Source organism: Sminthopsis crassicaudata, chromosome 2, assembly GCF_048593235.1.
Source record: "Sminthopsis crassicaudata isolate SCR6 chromosome 2, ASM4859323v1, whole genome shotgun sequence".
NCBI lineage: Eukaryota > Metazoa > Chordata > Mammalia > Dasyuromorphia > Dasyuridae > Sminthopsis > Sminthopsis crassicaudata.
This window is the reverse complement of record NC_133618.1, coordinates 310,225,865-310,244,314: the sequence shown is the minus strand read 5'-3', so window position 1 is coordinate 310,244,314 and position 18,450 is coordinate 310,225,865. Positions and strand designations below refer to the sequence as shown.

General features: G+C 39.7%; 1 protein-coding gene across 4 annotated transcripts in view; it reads left to right on the top strand.

The window, feature by feature from the left end:
- Positions 1-4,006: 4,006 nt before the first annotated feature.
- Positions 4,007-18,450, top strand: part of ADCK1 (aarF domain containing kinase 1) — a 147,600-nt gene continuing 133,156 nt past the window's right edge. For 2 of the 4 annotated variants that reach the window (XM_074289881.1, XM_074289878.1), the window contains exons 1-3: positions 4,007-4,102; positions 14,269-14,418; positions 16,894-16,977. In XM_074289881.1, the coding sequence (XP_074145982.1) occupies positions 4,019-4,102; positions 14,269-14,418; positions 16,894-16,977 (318 nt within the window). In that variant the 5' untranslated portion in view covers positions 4,007-4,018. Of the gene's footprint in view, positions 4,103-4,126; positions 4,941-14,268; positions 14,419-16,893; positions 16,978-18,450 lie in introns of those variants that run through there. The other 2 variants (XM_074289880.1, XM_074289879.1) reach the window with 2 other exon arrangements.

Sequence of the window (18,450 nt, the reverse complement as noted above, 5' to 3'; positions counted from 1 at the left end):
GATATATATATATATCTTACTACCTAATTTTGTAAAATCAATTTTGGCTGTTTGTAGTATAGAAGGCAGCGGTCCTTGAAAATAACTAATTCATTTTCATATGATTTGACTTATTTCTGTAGCAATTTTCTCTCTTAGGGTTACAGCTTAGAGCACTGGATTTTACTTCTCTCAAGATATTGCTTTCTTCATTCAGATTAAGCCACGGTTCTTTCAGTATTTAGAGATTTTAACAAAAGAAAAAAGACAATATGGAATAGCTGCAGGAGTGGGAAAACTTAAACCAAAGCTTGGTGGTTTTCCCCTCCCATCAAAGAAGCTAACCAATATTCCCTCATCCCCATTCCAGGGATGATGGGTCTGTAGCCAGCAGAACTGGCTCTCTGGTCTTTTTTCTTCCTCAGACTCAGGCTGGTTTGCCATTATTCTCATCTCTAATATTGAGAAGGTTCTCCCTTTTCCTGCTGTCACCCTTTCTTAGCAACTGAAGGATGATCTGAAATTTAATTCTCTAAGAAAAACTAGAAAAGACACTAAGACCCACAGCATCCATCTCACATGACCTTTCCCGGGTGTAGAGGGTCAACACAGACAAAGAAGCTCTGATCACTCTTGATGGTTTCTGGTTCTAATTATAGAAAGCTTTTAGCTATTGTTCCATAATTGCTCTCTGCAGTTAGGTTTGGGCATTGTTGTTTGACAAAAGGCTGGTTTCTTGTAGATTGTTCTGGTTTTTTTCCCTCTTTCTTTTCTTTTCTTGATCTATTGACATTTCAGCTTCTAGCAGCTCCACTAACGAGCTAAAAAAGAGGCATCATACATATCCCACCAAACACCCCCTCCCAACATTCACCATTCTCACCTTTTACCTACTATCTTAGGTATTGCTAGACAATAACAAAGTTTCTAGGGACCTCTGGAGCCCTATCATTTTGGAAGGAATGTTAGTTTTTTCACTAAATGGGAGGGTTGGTGGATCAGCCTGCCTCATAAAACTTGTTTGGGTAAGGGAATGGAAGGAATCAATCCCTTCCCTTTTTTATGATATGGGGTGGGTAAGGAGAAATTCCAAGGTCAGTAACAGAAGAACCGTCGTTCCAATAGTAATACCATTTGGAGGATGTAGCAAATTATTTGTTTCAAAGGATGTCTCTAATATCAGAAGGCACAGTACAGTACCTTTATGCATATGGTGCCCCTCCTTTCACCCCCCCTCAGTTCTTATACTCATTCAATAAAAAATAAATTATGGAAAGACATTGTCCTTCTATCCCCCGTGCCTAGCCCTTTGGGGTAAGACTATGGTTGTAATTGTTAGATACATTTCTTGCACATTGCTATTTCAGTGTATAACTCTTCATGACCCCATCTGGGGTTTTCTTGGCAAAGATACTGGAATGGTTTGCCAGTTTCTTCTCCAGCTCATTTCACACATGAGGAAATTGAGGAAATAAAGTTAAGTGACTTGCCCAGAGTCACACAGCTAATAAGTTTCTGAGGCTAGATTTGATTTTAGGAAGATGAGTTTTCTTGATTCTAAATCCAGTGCTCTATTTACTCTATCACCTAGGTGACTTGGCATAAGGCAGGCATTTATAATATTAATTATAATTGCTATAGCACTTAAAGTTTGCAAAGCACTTTACAAATATTATCTTAGTCAATCATCACAACAGCCTCAGGAGATACTTTTACAGATAAGGAAACTGAGGCAAAAGCCTAGAGTCACACAGTTTGCAAGTATTAAGGTAAGATTTGACCTGAGGTCTTCCTGACTCTCACTTCAGCTAGTCTCCTACCTGCCTTTTTACTAAGTATTTGCTTGCAACACTCGTTCAAAAGCTGGTCTTAAAAATTCATTGAGCCTTTTCACCTTCACAGAACTCCACAGCCACCTTTTAAAATGAATTTTTAGACTTTCTCACAAGGGAAATCAGTATTCTGTAGCCCATTTAGCAGATAATACAACTGATTCCCAAGAAAGATTAGATAACTTGACTGAACATAGGGCAATCTGGGGTTGGATGAAAATTTGGTTTCTATTCTCTAGGATACAGGGTTCTCTGGTTGGAAAAAGCTTTTCAAGTCACCCAACCTCCTTTCTCACACTTGAACTGACAAAGTCTCTTTAATTTTCTTTTCTAAGTAATCCTGGAAACTAGGAGTCTAATGAGGAACTAGATAATATCCACCGAGCCAGCTAAATAGATAAATATCTGTGATGCCAGTTCATTAGGAAGATTTGCAAGATTTTTTTTCTCTTCTTCATTTTCCTTCCCAACTGCAAAGTACAAAAAAAAAAATAGTATAATAAGATCTGTTAAAAATAATAAAAATGCTTGCATTGAAATACCTCATTTGATTTTACAAACATGCTTTCATCATAGCAATCCAGTGAGGCAGGTACAGAAGATAATACTTTCGTTTGACAGACAAAGAAACTGAGGCCCACAGAGATTAAGTGATTTGCTCAAAGTCACATAGCTAATAAGTGCTAGAACTGAGACTTGGACCTAAGCTGGCTGACTCTAAGTCTAGTGTGCTTCCCCTCTGCCGCTTCTCACTTTATCCTATGGAAAGAGCCTTGTTTTGTTTGTCTCATAGATGGCTGCTGTGAATTGAGCCAAAGCTTTCCTTTCTCCTTATGACAGTCCTTCCTGGCCCTAAGGCTTTCCCTTACTGTGTACTGGACAACTGCTGCATTTACCCCATATTACTGAGGAAGTTCTTTGGGATCCCAAGCTAATTAATTTAACAATGGCTCTACACTCAAAGACACCATGTTATGGCAACAACAATAATGTTCAGTCTTATCTGCCTTTTTGTAACCCATGTGGTGTTTTCTCGGCACAGACACTGTAGTGGTTTACCATTTCCTTCTCCAGCTCATTTTACAGATAAGGAAACTGAGGCAAATAGGTTAAGTAACTTGTCCAAGGTCACCCAGCTAATAAGCATCTGAGGCCAGATTTGAACTCAGGAAGATGTCTTCCTGATTCTAAGCCTAGTGGTCTATCTATTTTACCACCTAATTTTAGATGACCAAAATCTAATTCATGAAATAAGGGAAGACTGTTTGATGTACTTCAGATAGAAATCAAAGGGGAGTCAAAGATTTAATGTTGGTTCCCTGACCTAATTGCTGAAGGAAAAATTTCCCTATCAAGTCTTAGTGTCTTTGTTACTTTTAAATCTTTCCCCTCATTTAGGGTATTTGTGTGCGATGGACTTAGTTTACCTATGGAGTTTGTTTGATGAACTTTGTTTCCTTAGGAGCTGGGTAAGATTCTGACTGTTCAACTAAGTTTTGAAGAAAAAAAAAACTCCTAAAAAATAATAACTTTAAATCACAAAACTTTCTAGTAATAGCAATGCCACCCCCAAGGTCACCATATTCAGAAAAGTTCCTCTCTCTTTTTAGGGTAAAATCTTAAGAAAAAAATTTGCCAAGCCTTCCTCAGAAACTTGTTTGTAACATCTCCTGTCTTTTGAATGTCGTCCAATGTTGGGAGCCAAGTTAAATAAATTCATTCAATAAAATTTATTTAGCAACTACTGAGCATTTGGTAAATATAGGAACCAGAAGAGATGAGTAACTCAGGACAGTTTTGGGGAGTAGAAAGGAGATAACACAAACACCCCATTACAGGGTAACTATATTAAGAAACACTGTCTAATGTCCTGGTCAACCTGCCATCTGGGGGAGGGAGTGGGGGGAAGGAGGAGGAAAATTGGAACAAAAGATTTGGCCATTGTCAATGCTGTAAAATTACCCATGCATATATCTGATAAATAAAAAGCCATATTAAAAAAAAAGAAGAAGAAGAAGAAGAAAAAAAAGAAACACTGTCTAATATTCTAATTTGCTGTTGTTCCCTTTTCTCTTTTACTGAAACGGTCCGCTTGTACACAGGTTGTATGACTTCTCCAGCCTTCTCCCTGGGAGCTTAGGGCTACCGTCCAAGTTTTAAAAACCCTAGTTGAACTACAACTCCCAGAAGGCTCTGCCACGCCGCGTATGCGCAGTGGAGAGAGGTTGACTGGAGAGGAGGATCTCAGGATTCCCCGGCGTAGAAAACGAAAGGTCGATAGGGGGAAGCCGGTAAGTGACTGTTTTGTGCTGTCCTGGTTGCACCCGAGGTTGGGCCGCATTCTCTCTGAAGGAGGCGAGGGGAGGGGACCGGGGAGAAGATAGTTTTTCCTCCAACTCCACCCGGAGTGGGCAGAATTAGGATTAGTAGAACGCAGGCGTGGAATGTAGAACACTTTTTTAACTAACCGCACGAGGGTGAGTCTCTGCAGCGGGGAAGTTCTGCAGGCGCCCTGGGCCGGCAGGTCCTGGCGGGAAGCTCAGCCGCTGGGGAGTTGGAAGGCCTTCAGTCCCACCTGCTCGCTGGGGATTCCAAAAGCCGGCCCCGAGAGCCAGCGGGGAGCGTGCCATTTATTCCCGGGCTGGCCGGCTGCCTAAAGGTGATTGATGTGGGAGTTCCCAGAGAGCCTCCTAGAGGTGACTCCCAGCATCCAGTGCACCCGAGCCTCCGTTGCAACGCCTACTTTCAGTTTAGTTCCCTACCCATTGTTTTACAGAAGAGGAAACTGAGGCCCATGGGGCGAAGCGACCAGCTTAGCAGTGCAAGCTGGCAGGAGAACGTTCTGTAACGCGTTCGTTAGGCTGGTAACCGGAGTGGTGGATTCTTTGCCCTGATGACCGGTGATGGACATAACTGTCAATCATCCAGGATGGACAGATGCGGAGGGGGCTGCTGTCTTCATGGATGGAAGAAGTTGCCCACGTGATGAGATTCCAAGTCCTTGGAAGCATAGGGTAGAACAACATACAATTAAAAACCACAGCCTCTCCAGGCTGAGAAGGAAGGGACTCGTTGGATTAGGAGTCAGAAGAGCTGAACTGAGTTCTAGTTCAGCCTCCTTTGTATGCTGTGTGTAACTTAATTTTATTTTCCATTTCTTTATTCCCCCACTTAACAAACACATATTTTACCTCCCTCTCCAGATTGGCTCTGATTAGCTGTATGACTTTGTGCAAATCATTTAAGGGCCCCAGGTCTATTTCTTGGACTTTAAAAATAGGGGTGTTGGCTGGATGAATTGATTCTAGTGTCTTTTACCTAGATCTTTAACCTTTGCCAGAGGTGAAATCTGTGTCTCAAGAATTAGTCAGCCAACAGATATTTATTACACAGGCTATGTACCCAGTCTGAGGAGGAATGCAGAACATGGCAAGGACAGCTGGAGAAAGAAAACTAAGAAGCAGAAGTCAATTAAGGGCCATGTTGCTCTAAAGGAGAGGTTAGTACAGATTGAAATGGACTGGATAGTTAGTTTCTGTAGTAAGTTTCTTGAAGGCAAGAACTTTAAAAAAAATTGATTAGTCCCCTGCTGTGTCCATAGAAGATACTTACAAACGTTTCTTCTAATTTTAAGTGGGCTGATTTTAATGAAGTCTTCACTGGAAACTTGTTTTTAGATAATGATTAGATAGGACAAGGTGACGAATGTCATTTCTGTAATTGGTAGACTTTCATTGGTACCTGTTCCAGTGCTATTGGGTAAACATCTTCCATATACTTCTCAGTCACAAAATCTTCATGTTTGACTCAGCCACTTGCAAGATATATGACTTGTCATTTAACTGATATGAATCTCAGTTTTCTGACCTGTAATGCAGGTAATAGTGTCTGTTTTGCCTGCCTCAGATAATAGACACAGTTTGTCACTAGGTTTATATTTGAAGCCTTTTCAGCTTGACACATCAACCAAGCGTTTGTATTTTCTTTATGTGTTGGTTTTAAAGAGCCTAGAATCAGGACCAGTCTGGGACTTTACCTCTGCTCTCCTGAATTTTAGCCTTAGGCTGACCAAAGAAGGATTTGCATTTATTTTCCACTGAATTATAATATTCTGTATAAATATGAGAGATGCTATTATTTTGCCCTGGTCCTCAAATAAAGGAGTTCCCTCTCAGATTGTCTAAAGAACACTTGGATTTTTTCCTGTTTTCACAAGTCTATGTATCCCTTAGTCAACTGAAAAATTATTTTATTAACAGGAAAAACGTGGTTGAGAAACTAGATTTCTGAGGTCCTTTTCAGCTTTGGCATTTCTATGGCTCTATAGCTTCTGTGCTCAATCAATCCCTCACAGAGTGAAGCATCCTATTCCAACTCCTTGCTTCCTTGGTTGGGCCTCTCACTCTGCACGTTGTTTATTAGTCATCCTTGGATTTTAATGGCCTACCTGGAGTTCTCCTTTTTTCCTTGGAGCAAATCAAAGGGTTAAGTCTGAATTTGGCCTAGGCATTATTCTGGTTTTCTTCTCTACCATCTTCCCAATGGTCTAGACCAGTGGTCCTCAAACTTTTTAAATAGGGGGCCAGTTCACTGTCCCTCAGACTGTTGGAAGGCCGGACTATAGTAAAAACAAAAACTCACACTCTGTCTCCGCCCCTCAGCCCATTTGCCATAATCCAGTGGTCAGAATAAATCGTCCTCAGCGGCAGCATCTGGCCCATGGGTTGTAGTTTGAGAACCCCTGGTCTAGGCATTTGCTCTAGATCTATGGCACTGGTCTTCTTGGTTTTCTTTAAAGTTCATTCCCTTTTCAGGGATGAGAAGGCATGTTGGTTCTAGTTCATCATCATTCTTAGAAAGTGGAGCAGTGTAACTGAAAGATTGAGGTAATGCAAGACCATGTCTCCTGTTTTCTGGAGCCAATCCAGCCACAGATCAGTGACTGAAAAGCTTCTTTCTATAATGACTTTCTAGTTACGAGTGGTCAATGCTCCACTTAGCTGTACCCTAGAGACAGGTGTCAGTTTTGTTCATTATCTACTTATTTGCTTAATTACAGGATTCTTATTCTCCATTTTCATGGCCTATTGGGGTTTCTTTTGCAATACGGGACCACTGATGTACTTCTTATTATTGATTTAACAATAATATAGTCATATATTCCACTTGCCTTGATTGACAATTTGCTAGTAAATGCCAGTGTTCCCTCTTATACAGCTCTTATCTAGAGGCAACATGGTGTGAGGATGGATGGAGTGCTGGACCTAGAGTTAGGAAGATGAGAGTACAAATCCAGCCTCAATTACTGGACAAGTCACTTAGCTTGTGTCTGCTTCAGTTTCCTCATCTTTAAAATGAGGATAATGATGGCCTTTACCTAGCAGGGCTATTGCGAGCTTCAAATGAGATGATCTTTTTTTTAAGTGCTTTGTAAGCATAAAGCACTATACAAATGCTAGTAATTAATATATTATTATTATTATTATTATTATGTAATTATCATTATCCCTTCATACCACTGCTGCACAAATTGCTCTAATACATAGATGTGCTCATGTCACTTCTTGAAAATTTCAATAACTTTTGACTAACTACCAGACAAGATTTAAATTCTTGTGCCTGGCTTTCATGGCTCTCTAAAATCTTATAATACCCTCTCTTTCCTGTCTTAATAATATTTCTTGCCTTCCTACTCTACATTCCAGCCAAACTGGACTGCTCTTTCCCCAAACTCTTTCCCCAAACATAACCTGAGCATTTCCACCTCCACACTTTTACTCACACTATTCCCTTTTTCTGGAAGGGTCTTCCCTTTTCTCATTGCTCATTAAATTCATATTTGTTCTTTAAAATCCATTTCAGTTGTTCTCCTCTAAGGATCTTTTCTTGATTGTCTCATGACTCACATGGCACTTTGGTTCATACCTTTCTAATGCCCATCCTACATTATTTTGAGTTACAATTATCTGCTGTCGTATCCTCTAGCCAGACCATAGATAGCCTCTGTTACAGCATCTATTTCTTATTTAAAGTTGGTATGTTCACCAGCATTTATTAGATGCTTAATAAATGTTTGCTGAATTGAATTATATTCAGTTTATTAGAATCAAAATTCTAAGATTCAATTTCTTCCCTTTTTCTAAAATCCATTTAATTATGTTTTCCAAGGGAGTAAAATCTTAATAATCAATCTTGTTGATTGACAAGTATTTTTTGAGCATTTTACACACACAAGGAATTATTCTGGCTTCTATGAGTTATCAGAGGAGTACAATCAATTAATATTGACTTAGTGTTTGTTATGTGTGTCAGGTACTGTGTGAAGTACTAGGCCATATATGTCTATAAAACATGATTCTTCTTTCAAGGAGAACTTTGCCCAAGTAAAGCTTCTTGATGAAAGTTTAGTGAGTCCATGTGAACTACCCCAAAACTGCCATGCCTTCTGCCTAATGATTAGCATTCAGGGTGTTTAGCTCCTCAGCTCCCTAGTGAGATAGGAGTAACTGAGAAATCAGATAAAAGCCAAAGGAGCAGGACAAACCAGAACAGGCGATTCATTAAGCAAGAGTTTAACCATGTGAGGTATTTTCATCCTTTGGCATATTTCACCCCTGACAGAGACTGGAGGGAGTACCCTACCAGCTCATTTGCACAGAATGACCTGCCTGACACGGAATGGAAAACTCTCAGGTCTCTTTAGAAGTTCTCCATCATCATTTTATGTATTCCAGTGTCCACTTCCTTCACACTTAGGGGGACATTTGCATGGAAGCCAGGTCTCTGGGGATCTGGCTCTCTTTTTTTCGGCTGTTTCTTCCTCCTAGAGAACAAAACTCCCTCTTGTGTGGACAGGACCGAGCATCTGCTCTGTATCAGTAGCTGTCTTCATGTTCATCTCCAGTGACTGCCACCGGCTTGTCTTCCTGAGCTGGGAGGGTTGGGCACTCGTGTGGCCAGGGGATTGCACAGTCTGTTGTTTATGTATTTCATGGGCATGGGTGTTAGTACAGCATGAAAGGCAGAGTCCTGCCCCGCAGCGAGTGCAGCTGTGGCACAGGGCAGCCATCCCAGTGGTTTTTTTGTGACAGCCACAGTCATTAGACCAACAAGGTGTCTTTAAGTGCTGTTAGGGGACAGACCCTGTGCTACGGTGGGTCAAAAGAGAAACGAAATAGTTCGTGCTGTCAAGGGGCTGTGCTCCTACAAGTACAGACACGTTAACTCAGTTAAGTCTGTGATTTTACCGACCAGGAGAATTCCTTGAGTAAAACCAATTTTAACACATTCGTGGCTAACATTTTGTGTGATTTCTGTCATAAATTTGTCAGAGGAGGTTCTCTTCTCTCTCCTGACTTAGCAAGGGTGCCACCTAAGCACTCTGAATGTCTAGCCCTTAACAATCCCTGGCTTTTGCTACAAGACGAGGTTCTCTTCTCCAGATCGTAAAATCCCTTGGTGGTATCTTTAACTCCGTTCCTGCTTTGGCATACCTCCTTGCTTATGTCACCACCTTTGATAAGCATATTCCTGTGCACCTTGCCATTTGTTTTAAAGTCCACACCTTCCTTAAAAAGGTATATGCCTCCCCACTGCATTCTCCCCTTCAGTACCCCACTAAGCTCCACTTAATAATAGTACAGGGGCTTCCCATCAATATTTCCTACCAAGATGGGCTGGGCTGATGAAATAAAAGCCTGAACTGGAATCAGCCCTACAAACCCAACAAACTCTATCCATGCTGACATTTAGGTTGATGTATAACTCTGCTAGAATCGCCCACTACTGATTGTCTTTCCACTTTTAACCATCAGTGGTCTTTGTCCCCTGTGTGGTGATTGCAGAGTGTTATCTTCTTGAAAACCAAGGAGAGCTTGTCAGTGGGGGAAGGGAGGATGAACCTAGACCATTTGGGAGAGATTGAGAAGGAAGAGGTGGGGGAAGATGTGTTGGCTATTAATGCTTCTGCCCAGTCTATGGTGAAATGGCTAAAAGTCTAAGCATGGACAGTGATGCCCATGGACATGTTTGGGGATCATTACTCTCTGGGCCACAGGATGTGATTTCACTTGTCTAAGGGGTTGATGTTGCTGAGAAGCTTCTAGGGGTCTGGAAGATATGGGATTCAGATGGTAGGTCATATCTCTCAGACATATCCTTTGCTTTCTACTTTATCATTTTAAATTATATTTTTTCCCAATTAATTAAAATCCATCTTCTCTTTCTCCCACCTCCCCTATTTAAAAAAAAAAAAAAAAAAAAAAGGAAAAATAAAAATCCTTCTAACAAATACCTGTAAAGCAAATCTCCACACTGGCCATGTTCCTTCGTCCCCTCTCCTGCAGAAAGGCTTTAATTTGTATCCTAAATCCTCTGTCAGGAGGTGGGCCACAAATTTCATCATGGGTCCTCTAGAATCATAATTGATCATCCTCTTGATAAGGCCTTTAATGTTGTTTGTCTTTACAAGGTTGTTATTATTATATAAATCGTTCTGTAGATCCTGGTCACTTTCCTCTACCTCAGTTCATTCAAATCCTTCCAGATTCTTCTGAAATTATTCCCTTCATTTCTTATGGCGGAATAATACTCTATTGCATTTATATCTTGTTCAGCCATTCCCTCTTTGATGAGTATTCCCTTAATTTTGAATTCTTTGCCACTGTAGAAATGTCTGCTATAAATGTTTTGTTCTTATGGGTCCTTTTTCCTCTTTGATCTCTTTGTTGTATAGACCTAGAAATGGTATCACTGGAGTAAAGGGTATGTACAGTTTAGTAACTTTTTAGGAGTAGTTCCAAATTATTGTGCAAAATATTTGGACCAGCTCATAGCTTCACCAGCAATGCATTAATATACCTGTTTTCCCACAGCCTCTCCAGCATTTTCTACTGTGCCATTTTAAAAAAATTCAGGTCTAGTACCAGCTACAATTTTATTTTAGAAGTAGAGGAATGTTTTTGTCCATTTACATCAAATTACTTGGGAATGCCTCTGAAGTGTAGACTGGGCTTATTAAAAAGTCTTTGTAAAGTGACTTGGGAATAGAGAAAATTTTATGACTTAAGTGGAACAAAAAAGAATGTCCTGGAAAGTGAGTTTAAATTTATTTTTCAATTAAAAAAGGGCATTTAAAAAGTCTAACCTCTTTCCTGCAGTGCAGGGAACTGATCCCAGCCATTTGAACCAAAAAATGAAACTTAGGTAAACAATTCAGGCCAATTAGTTTCTTAAACCTTCTTTTATTATAATTGTCAGCAATGTCAGAAGTAAGAGGAGGAGGAAGGTGTGGGGGGGTGAATGAACTTGGCAGCCTTGCTTTCTTTTAGGATGGGTTTTACTAATGAATTTGAGTGTGGGAGGGAGTTTTTTAAACTTTTTTTTTTTTTTTTTTTTTTTTTTTTTTTTTAAAGAAAGGAACAACAACCTTTCAGAGTGACTGGGAAGTAGAATGCGGAGATAGTAAAACCATTGTTATTTGTCATCAAGTACTGAGTTCAAACCCTGGCTGCCATAATGCAGCAGAGGGACTTTGGGCAAATCACTTAAAACTCTCTGAGACTTATTTTCCTTATTGCATTAGTTCATGGGCATTTGGATAATCTACAAGTCAGAGCACAGTTCCAAGTGATTAAGGCATACTAGGACTTGCAATGCTTCCCAATAGAATGTAAGTCCCTTGAGGGCAAGGATTATTATCTTTGTATCTCCAGAGCCTTACTCAGTACTCGGCATATACCAGATGCTTAATAAATACCTTTGCTTGGTCATCAGGTCATATATGCAGGGGTAGGTCAAAGGAACTATATAGGTTATCTACTTTAAGAGTTTCATTTTACAGTTGAGGAGACTGAGGTTCAAAGAGTTAGCAGCTAGTCAATAGACTGTTGGCTTTGGATTCAGAAGACCTGAAAACAAATACCACCTCTTACACTTACTAGCTGGAACATTGGGCAAATCAGTTAACTTTCCTCAGCCTCAGTTTGCTCAAAATATCGCCTACTTCAAATGAGATACCTTGAGTTTTTTGGTAAAACTTTATATATAGCTTTATATATGTAAGTAAATTTATATAAATAAAAATGGGCTTTTATAAATGCTAGCTGTTATTAAAGATCTTGGTCAAGGTCATGCTGGTAGAAATGGCAGAAACAGTACTTAGGACTTGGATCCTGTGACCCCAGGGTCAACAATCTTTCCATTGCACCATGCTTGCTCCCATGAGGATTGAGATGATTAGACTAAATAATTTTGTAAATCACAACATGTGTGCACTATTATTATCTAAGTAATGCTGGGCATATTATGAGAAAAAGGCTTTGTAAATCTTTAAGCACTATGTAAAATGCAGTTGTTTTTATTACTACTACTTGATGGGAAAGTCTGGGAGAAAGGCTGAATGTGGTTCTGGCCAAGGGGGAATTGAGGCATAGGATGAGAAGCTATTAGTCAGATTTAAGCCATATATTATCCTGGAACTGTCCTAAAGACTTGTAAAGTGGTCAAGAAAACCTCAAATGGGGTCATGAAGTGTCAGACCTGAGAGAAACAACCAAACAGCTGCAGAGATTTGGCTTAGTCTTTTGGAGAGCTGGTGGTTTAGGGCTTTTTCTCTGTCAGTGGCTTCAGCTTAAGAGTTCGGGCCTAGTGTCAGCTTTCTATGCTTTAGTACCTTGTAGACATAAAAAGAACAAGAGCACTTTAATGGCCAGAACCCATGAAGAAGAGCTTCTGGATGGCCTCAGGGATCAGAGGGCTAGGTCTGAAGTCAGGAAAGACTCATCTGAGTTCAAATCTTGTCCCAGACACTTAGCAGCTGTGTGACATTGAGCAAGTCACTTAGCCCTAGTTGCCTCAGTTTCCTTATCTGTAAAATGAGCCAGAGAAGGAAATGGTGAATTACTCCAATATATCTGCCAGGAAAATCCCAAATGGGGTCCTGGAGAGACGTATATGACTGAAAAATGACTGAACAGCAACATCATGGGGGAGGGACCTGTCCACCTAATGGCAGGTCAACAGAGTAAGTGAGAAAAGAGAATTCAAGAGGGAAGGGGGGGATGATCTCTTGGAGCACTGGATCTAGGCCTCCCTCCCATCAACACATGACTAAGTTAATGAATGCGACCAACTCTGCAAACATGTAGGAAGATGGGCAAAGTGTTGTACGAGTACCTGAGGGAGGAGAAAAGGGACTGTCTATGAGAATTTTATAGTCACACTGAGTATCTCTGTTTTTGTTGTAAGGGAATGTATTTAGTTGTGTATGGGCCTAGTTGGGTAAAGGAAGGCCCATGAGATGCCCCACCTGCAGGGTTCCCCCTTTGACATAGGCCTTCCTCCATGTACGTGGGAAAGGGTCTGCCTCCACATACCAGGGCTCCCTCATGTTCGTGGGATTGGAGAGATGCACATCTCACGCCAGCATCCTACATAGCAATGGAGAGATACATATCTGTACAGGTCAGCGTTCCTCCATAGACATGGGATGGGAGAGGTGTGAGTCTGTACATACCGAATCCCTTCATGTATATACAAATGAAAAAGCACATTTCTTTATATGTCAGTATTTCCTGGTTTTCATGGGCAAGGAGAAGCACAGTGGCATGGTTTTGGAGTCTGGAAGTTTTGGATCTAGAAATGAGTAAGAGAAAAACAAAAGGAATCATTAAAGCTCATTATTGTTATTATTATTGAAAACCCCAAACATCTGGAAAGTCAGCTAGATTGCAGGGCTTAACTTGCCCTTTTTTTCCTCCTGAGGCAATTCAGGTTAAGTGACTTGCTCAGGGTCACACAGCTAGGAGGTGTTAAGTGTCTGAGGTTAAATTTGAACTCAGGTCCTCCTGACTTCAGGGCTGGTTTTCTATCCACTGCGCCATCTAGCTGCCTCCTCCTCCAAAACAAAACAAAACAAAATACTATTAAATAAGAAAAAAAATCACAACATCATAGATTTAAAGTTTGGAAGAACCTTAGAAGCATTTAGTTCAGCTCCTTTATTTTTATTACTGAGGAAACTGAATCACAAAAAGGGTGAATGGCTTGCTCAGGTTATAAGCTAAAAAGTGTCTTGAGGTATGTTTTGAACCCAGTCTTTTTGACTACAAGTCCAGTGCCCCATCCAGTGCCATTCTAGCTTACCCTGTTCCTCTGCTTTGAAGGGAAAAAATATCCTGGTCTTTAAAAAAAAAATTATGTTTATTTTTTAATTATGAGATATCACAATTTCATAAGAGTATAATAAAAAAGCATTGCACATGAAACTGTAAATCTATTATGTACAACTTGCTATTCTTTTAAAAACATAATAAAATTATTAAGTAAATTTTTCTTTTTTTTCCCTTCTCTTCTTCCTCTTGCCTCCCCATCCTAGAGATGACAACCATTAGACACAAATATGTATCTATATGTAAAGTCATTTCATCCATATGGTCTGTCTTGCTTTCTTTTTCAGGGGTGGACAGACAATATGGCCAGGAGGGCACTGAAAATTGTTTCTTGGACCAGCATGGCCCTGGCTTCCTCTGGCTTCTACCTCTACAGTAACAAGTACCTGGACCCCAATGATTTTGGAGCAGTCAGGATAGGCAGAGCTGTAGCCACGGTAGGTTTTCTCAACGGGAATGGATTGATTTAAAGCCTTATTGTAGAGACTTTAGGAAAAATTATCGATATAGATGAACATGCACATACATGGCTACAGAAATATTATATAAATCATATTACAACTATGCATGCTAGCATACTTTCTTTTAAACAGTATTTTTCCAATTACATGTAAAGATAATTTTTAATATATTTTTTTAATTAAAGCTTTTTATTTTCAAAACATATGCATGGATAATTTTTCAGCATTGACCCTTGCAAAACCTTATGTTCCAAATTTCCCCCCCTTCTCCCTACCATCTCCCCAGATGGCAAATAATTCAATATTTGTTAAATCCAATATATATATATACATACACATATTTATACAGCTGACTTGCACAAAAAAAATTAGGTCAAAAAGGACAAAAAATGAGAAAGAAAACAAAATGCAAGTGAACAATAACAAAAAAAGTGAAAAGGCTATTTTGTGATCCACACAGTTCCCACAGTCCTCTCTCTGAGTGTAGTTGGCTCTCTTCATCACAAGATCATTGGAAATGGCCTGAATCATCTCACTGTTTAAAAGAGCCACGTCCATCAGAATTGATTATTATATAATCTTGCTGTTGCCGTGTACAGTGATCTTCTGGCTCTGCTCATTTCACTTAGGATCAGTTCATGTAGGTCTCTGCAGGCCTTTCTGAAATCATCTTGCTAATTATTTCATATAGAACAATAATATTCCAGAGCATTCATATACCATAATTTGTTCATCCATTCTCCATCTGGTGGGCATCCACTCAGTTTCCAGTTTCTGGCCACTACAAAAAAGGGCTATTGCAAACATTTTTGCACATTTGGGTCCCTTTTCCTCCTTTATGATCTCTTTGGGATACAAGCCCTATAGAGATACTGCTGGATCAGCAGGATGAATACAGAGAGGCTTGGAGAGACTTACATGAACTGATGCTGAGTGAAATGAGCTGAACCAGGAGATCACTGTACACTTCAACAATGATACTGTATGAGGATGTATTCTGATGGAAGTGGATATCTTTGACAAAGAGAAGATCTAATTCAATTCCAATTGATCAATGATGGACAGAATCACCTACATCCAGAGAAGGAACACTAGGTCGGAAATGAGTGTAAACTGCTTGCATTTTTGTCTTTCTTCCCAGGTTATTTTTACCTTCTGAATCCAATTCTTCCTATGTAACCAGAAATTTGGTTCTGCACACATATATTGTATCTAGGATATACTATAACACATTTAACATGTATGAGACTGCCTGCCATCTAGGGGAGGGGATGGAGGGAAGGAGGGGAAAATTTGGAATAGAAGTGAGTACAAGAGATAATGTAAAAAATTACCCATGCACATGTACTGTCAAAAAAATTTATAATTATAAAATTAATTTTAAAAAAAATTTTTAAAAAAGAAAAAATACTTCTGGATCAAAGGGTATGCACAGTTTAACATTCATTTTTTAATAAAATTTTGAGTTCCAAATTTTTTTTCTCCTCTGTCTCCCACTCACCCTCCTGATGACAGTAAGCAATTTGATTCAGTTTAGACGTGCAATCATGTCAAACATATTTCCAAATTACTTATGTTGTGTAAGAAGAAACAGAACAAAAGAAAAAATTACAAAAATAAAGTAAAAATAGTATGTTTTGATCTGTATTTGGACTCCATCAGTTCTTTCTCTGAATATAGATAGGATTTTCCATCATAAGTCTTTTGGAATTGTTCTGGATCACTGTATCAGCACACTTTCCAATATGCCACATAGTTGTCTTCTTCCAATTGAGTCCATGATTCTCAAGCGCCTCGTGCAATACCTGGCATATAGTGGGTAGGGTTCTCTGTCTTTTATCTAGGTGGCTTACTGGATAGCTGGATGGCCCAGTACTGGGCCTGGAGTCAAGAAGATTCATATTCTTGATTTCAAATCTGGCTTCAGATACTTCAGATAGTTCTAGTCAAGTCACTTAACTCTGTTATGAATTGGAGAAAGAAATGGCAAATCCCTTTAGTATTTTCACCAAGGAAACACAAAATGGGGTTACAGAGAATCAGGCACAACTGAAATGATTGAAAAATAACAACAAAAAGGTAGCTTATTGGATACTATTGGACTTGAAATCAGGATGACCTGAATCCAAATCCTGCCTCAGGCAATTACAAGCTGTTTAACTCTGGACCAGTAATTTAACCTCTCTCAGCCTCAGTTTCATCCACTGTAAAAAGAGGAATAATAATAGCATTTAACTCCCAGGGTTGTTGTAAGGATCAAACCTTAAAACAATAGATAAATATTAGTATTATTATTAACATATGAATGCACAGTAAGTTGTTTGCATCTTGTTGAGATCTGAGAGCTAAGTGTATTTTAGGGGTGTGGACATGCCAAATGAATTATCTATTACCTGGCAGGTAACGACATCAGGGCACTAAGATTACATATGTCCTTCCTTTGGTTTACAGACGGCTGTCATCAGTTACGACTACCTCACTTCCCTTCGGAGTGTTCCTTATGGCTCAGAGGAGTATGTACAGCTCAAATCCAAGGTGAGCAGCTGTTAGGACTGTTACCTGAGAGATAGTCCCACCCTGACTACATGGCTTTTCTGTATCTAGTGGGACAAAAGCAGGTTTGGAGCTGGGGACAGAGACCCTGCTAAGTGGTGACTGGGCTGTGAAGATGGAAGGAGGAGGGGACCTTCTCCATCTCCACCCTACAGTGTCTGCATGCTGGTGGAGAAGCTGTATCCCATGCTGCCCTGCTTTATTAATTTAGGAGGCAGCTGCCCGAGGTGCTGATACACTCTTGTTGTGTTCTGGGGACAGTGTGTGCTTGGGATGCCTCTGAATAGATGAAGACTCTGTCCCCAAGATAACTCTGTTGGCTTCAGAACTGCTTTGTCAGTGAAAAACCAATTGAGAGAGGTTAATTACTTTCCTTCCCACTGAATCCTGCACTGGGACCTGCTGCAAGTCACTGGGGTCCCAGGCTGTCACCGTATGCTCAGTATGCAAGGACTAGCCTGTGGAAGCAAGAGGGACTGAACACTTCCTTTGTTCCCTAACTTGGTATGTGCTAGTTAAACTCCAGGAATTGGCTGGGCCAGGGAAGGGGAAGTAGTGGTGGCAAAGAATGTGCAATTGTCATAGCTATTGTGGAGAATGGAACTTGTCAAGAGACAATAATGCATGGTGGAAAGAACACGAGATTTGGAGCTAAAAGGTGTCAGTTTGGGGCAGTAGATAGAGCACAGCCCTGAAATCAGGAAGACCTGAGGTCAAATCCAGCCTCAGATACTTAACACTTTCTAGCTGTATGACCCTACGCAAGTCACTTAACTCCAATTGCCTCAGCAAAAAGTAAAAAAAAGGTTTAGGTTTGAATCCTGGCTTTGCCAGTTACTATTACCACTACCCCTACTACTGCTAGCTAGTATTTCTATAAAATTTATTGTATCCTGGACTCTGTGCTAAATGCTTTAAAATTATCTCAAATGAGGAAACTGAGGCAACCAGAGATTAAGGGATTTGCCTGATTTCACACAGTTAGTAGTATAATAAATGTTAACATTTATATTGTGCATAGTGTTTCAGGCACTGTGCTAAGTTCTTTGCAAATATTAGCTTAATTGATCTTCATAACATCATTGGGACGTAGTTGCTTTTATTCTCATTTTATTGATAAAGCAACTGAGGCAAACTGAAGTATTTTTTTTTAATAATTTACCCAAGGTCACATAGTTCATAGTAATAATTATAATGATAATAGTTAAAACCAACATTTATATAGAACTTTCATTCCAGGCATTATGCTAAATGCTTTACCAATGTTATTTCAATTGTTCTTCATAATAACCTTGAGAGGTGAGTACTACCCTTATCTCCATTCAGATGAGGAAACTGAGGCAAACGTTGTTTTGTTGTTGTTTTTTTTAAGTGACTTGCATATCACATAGATAAAAATAATAAATAATAAATCACATTTATATAATTCTTACTAAGTGCTAGGCACGGTGCTAA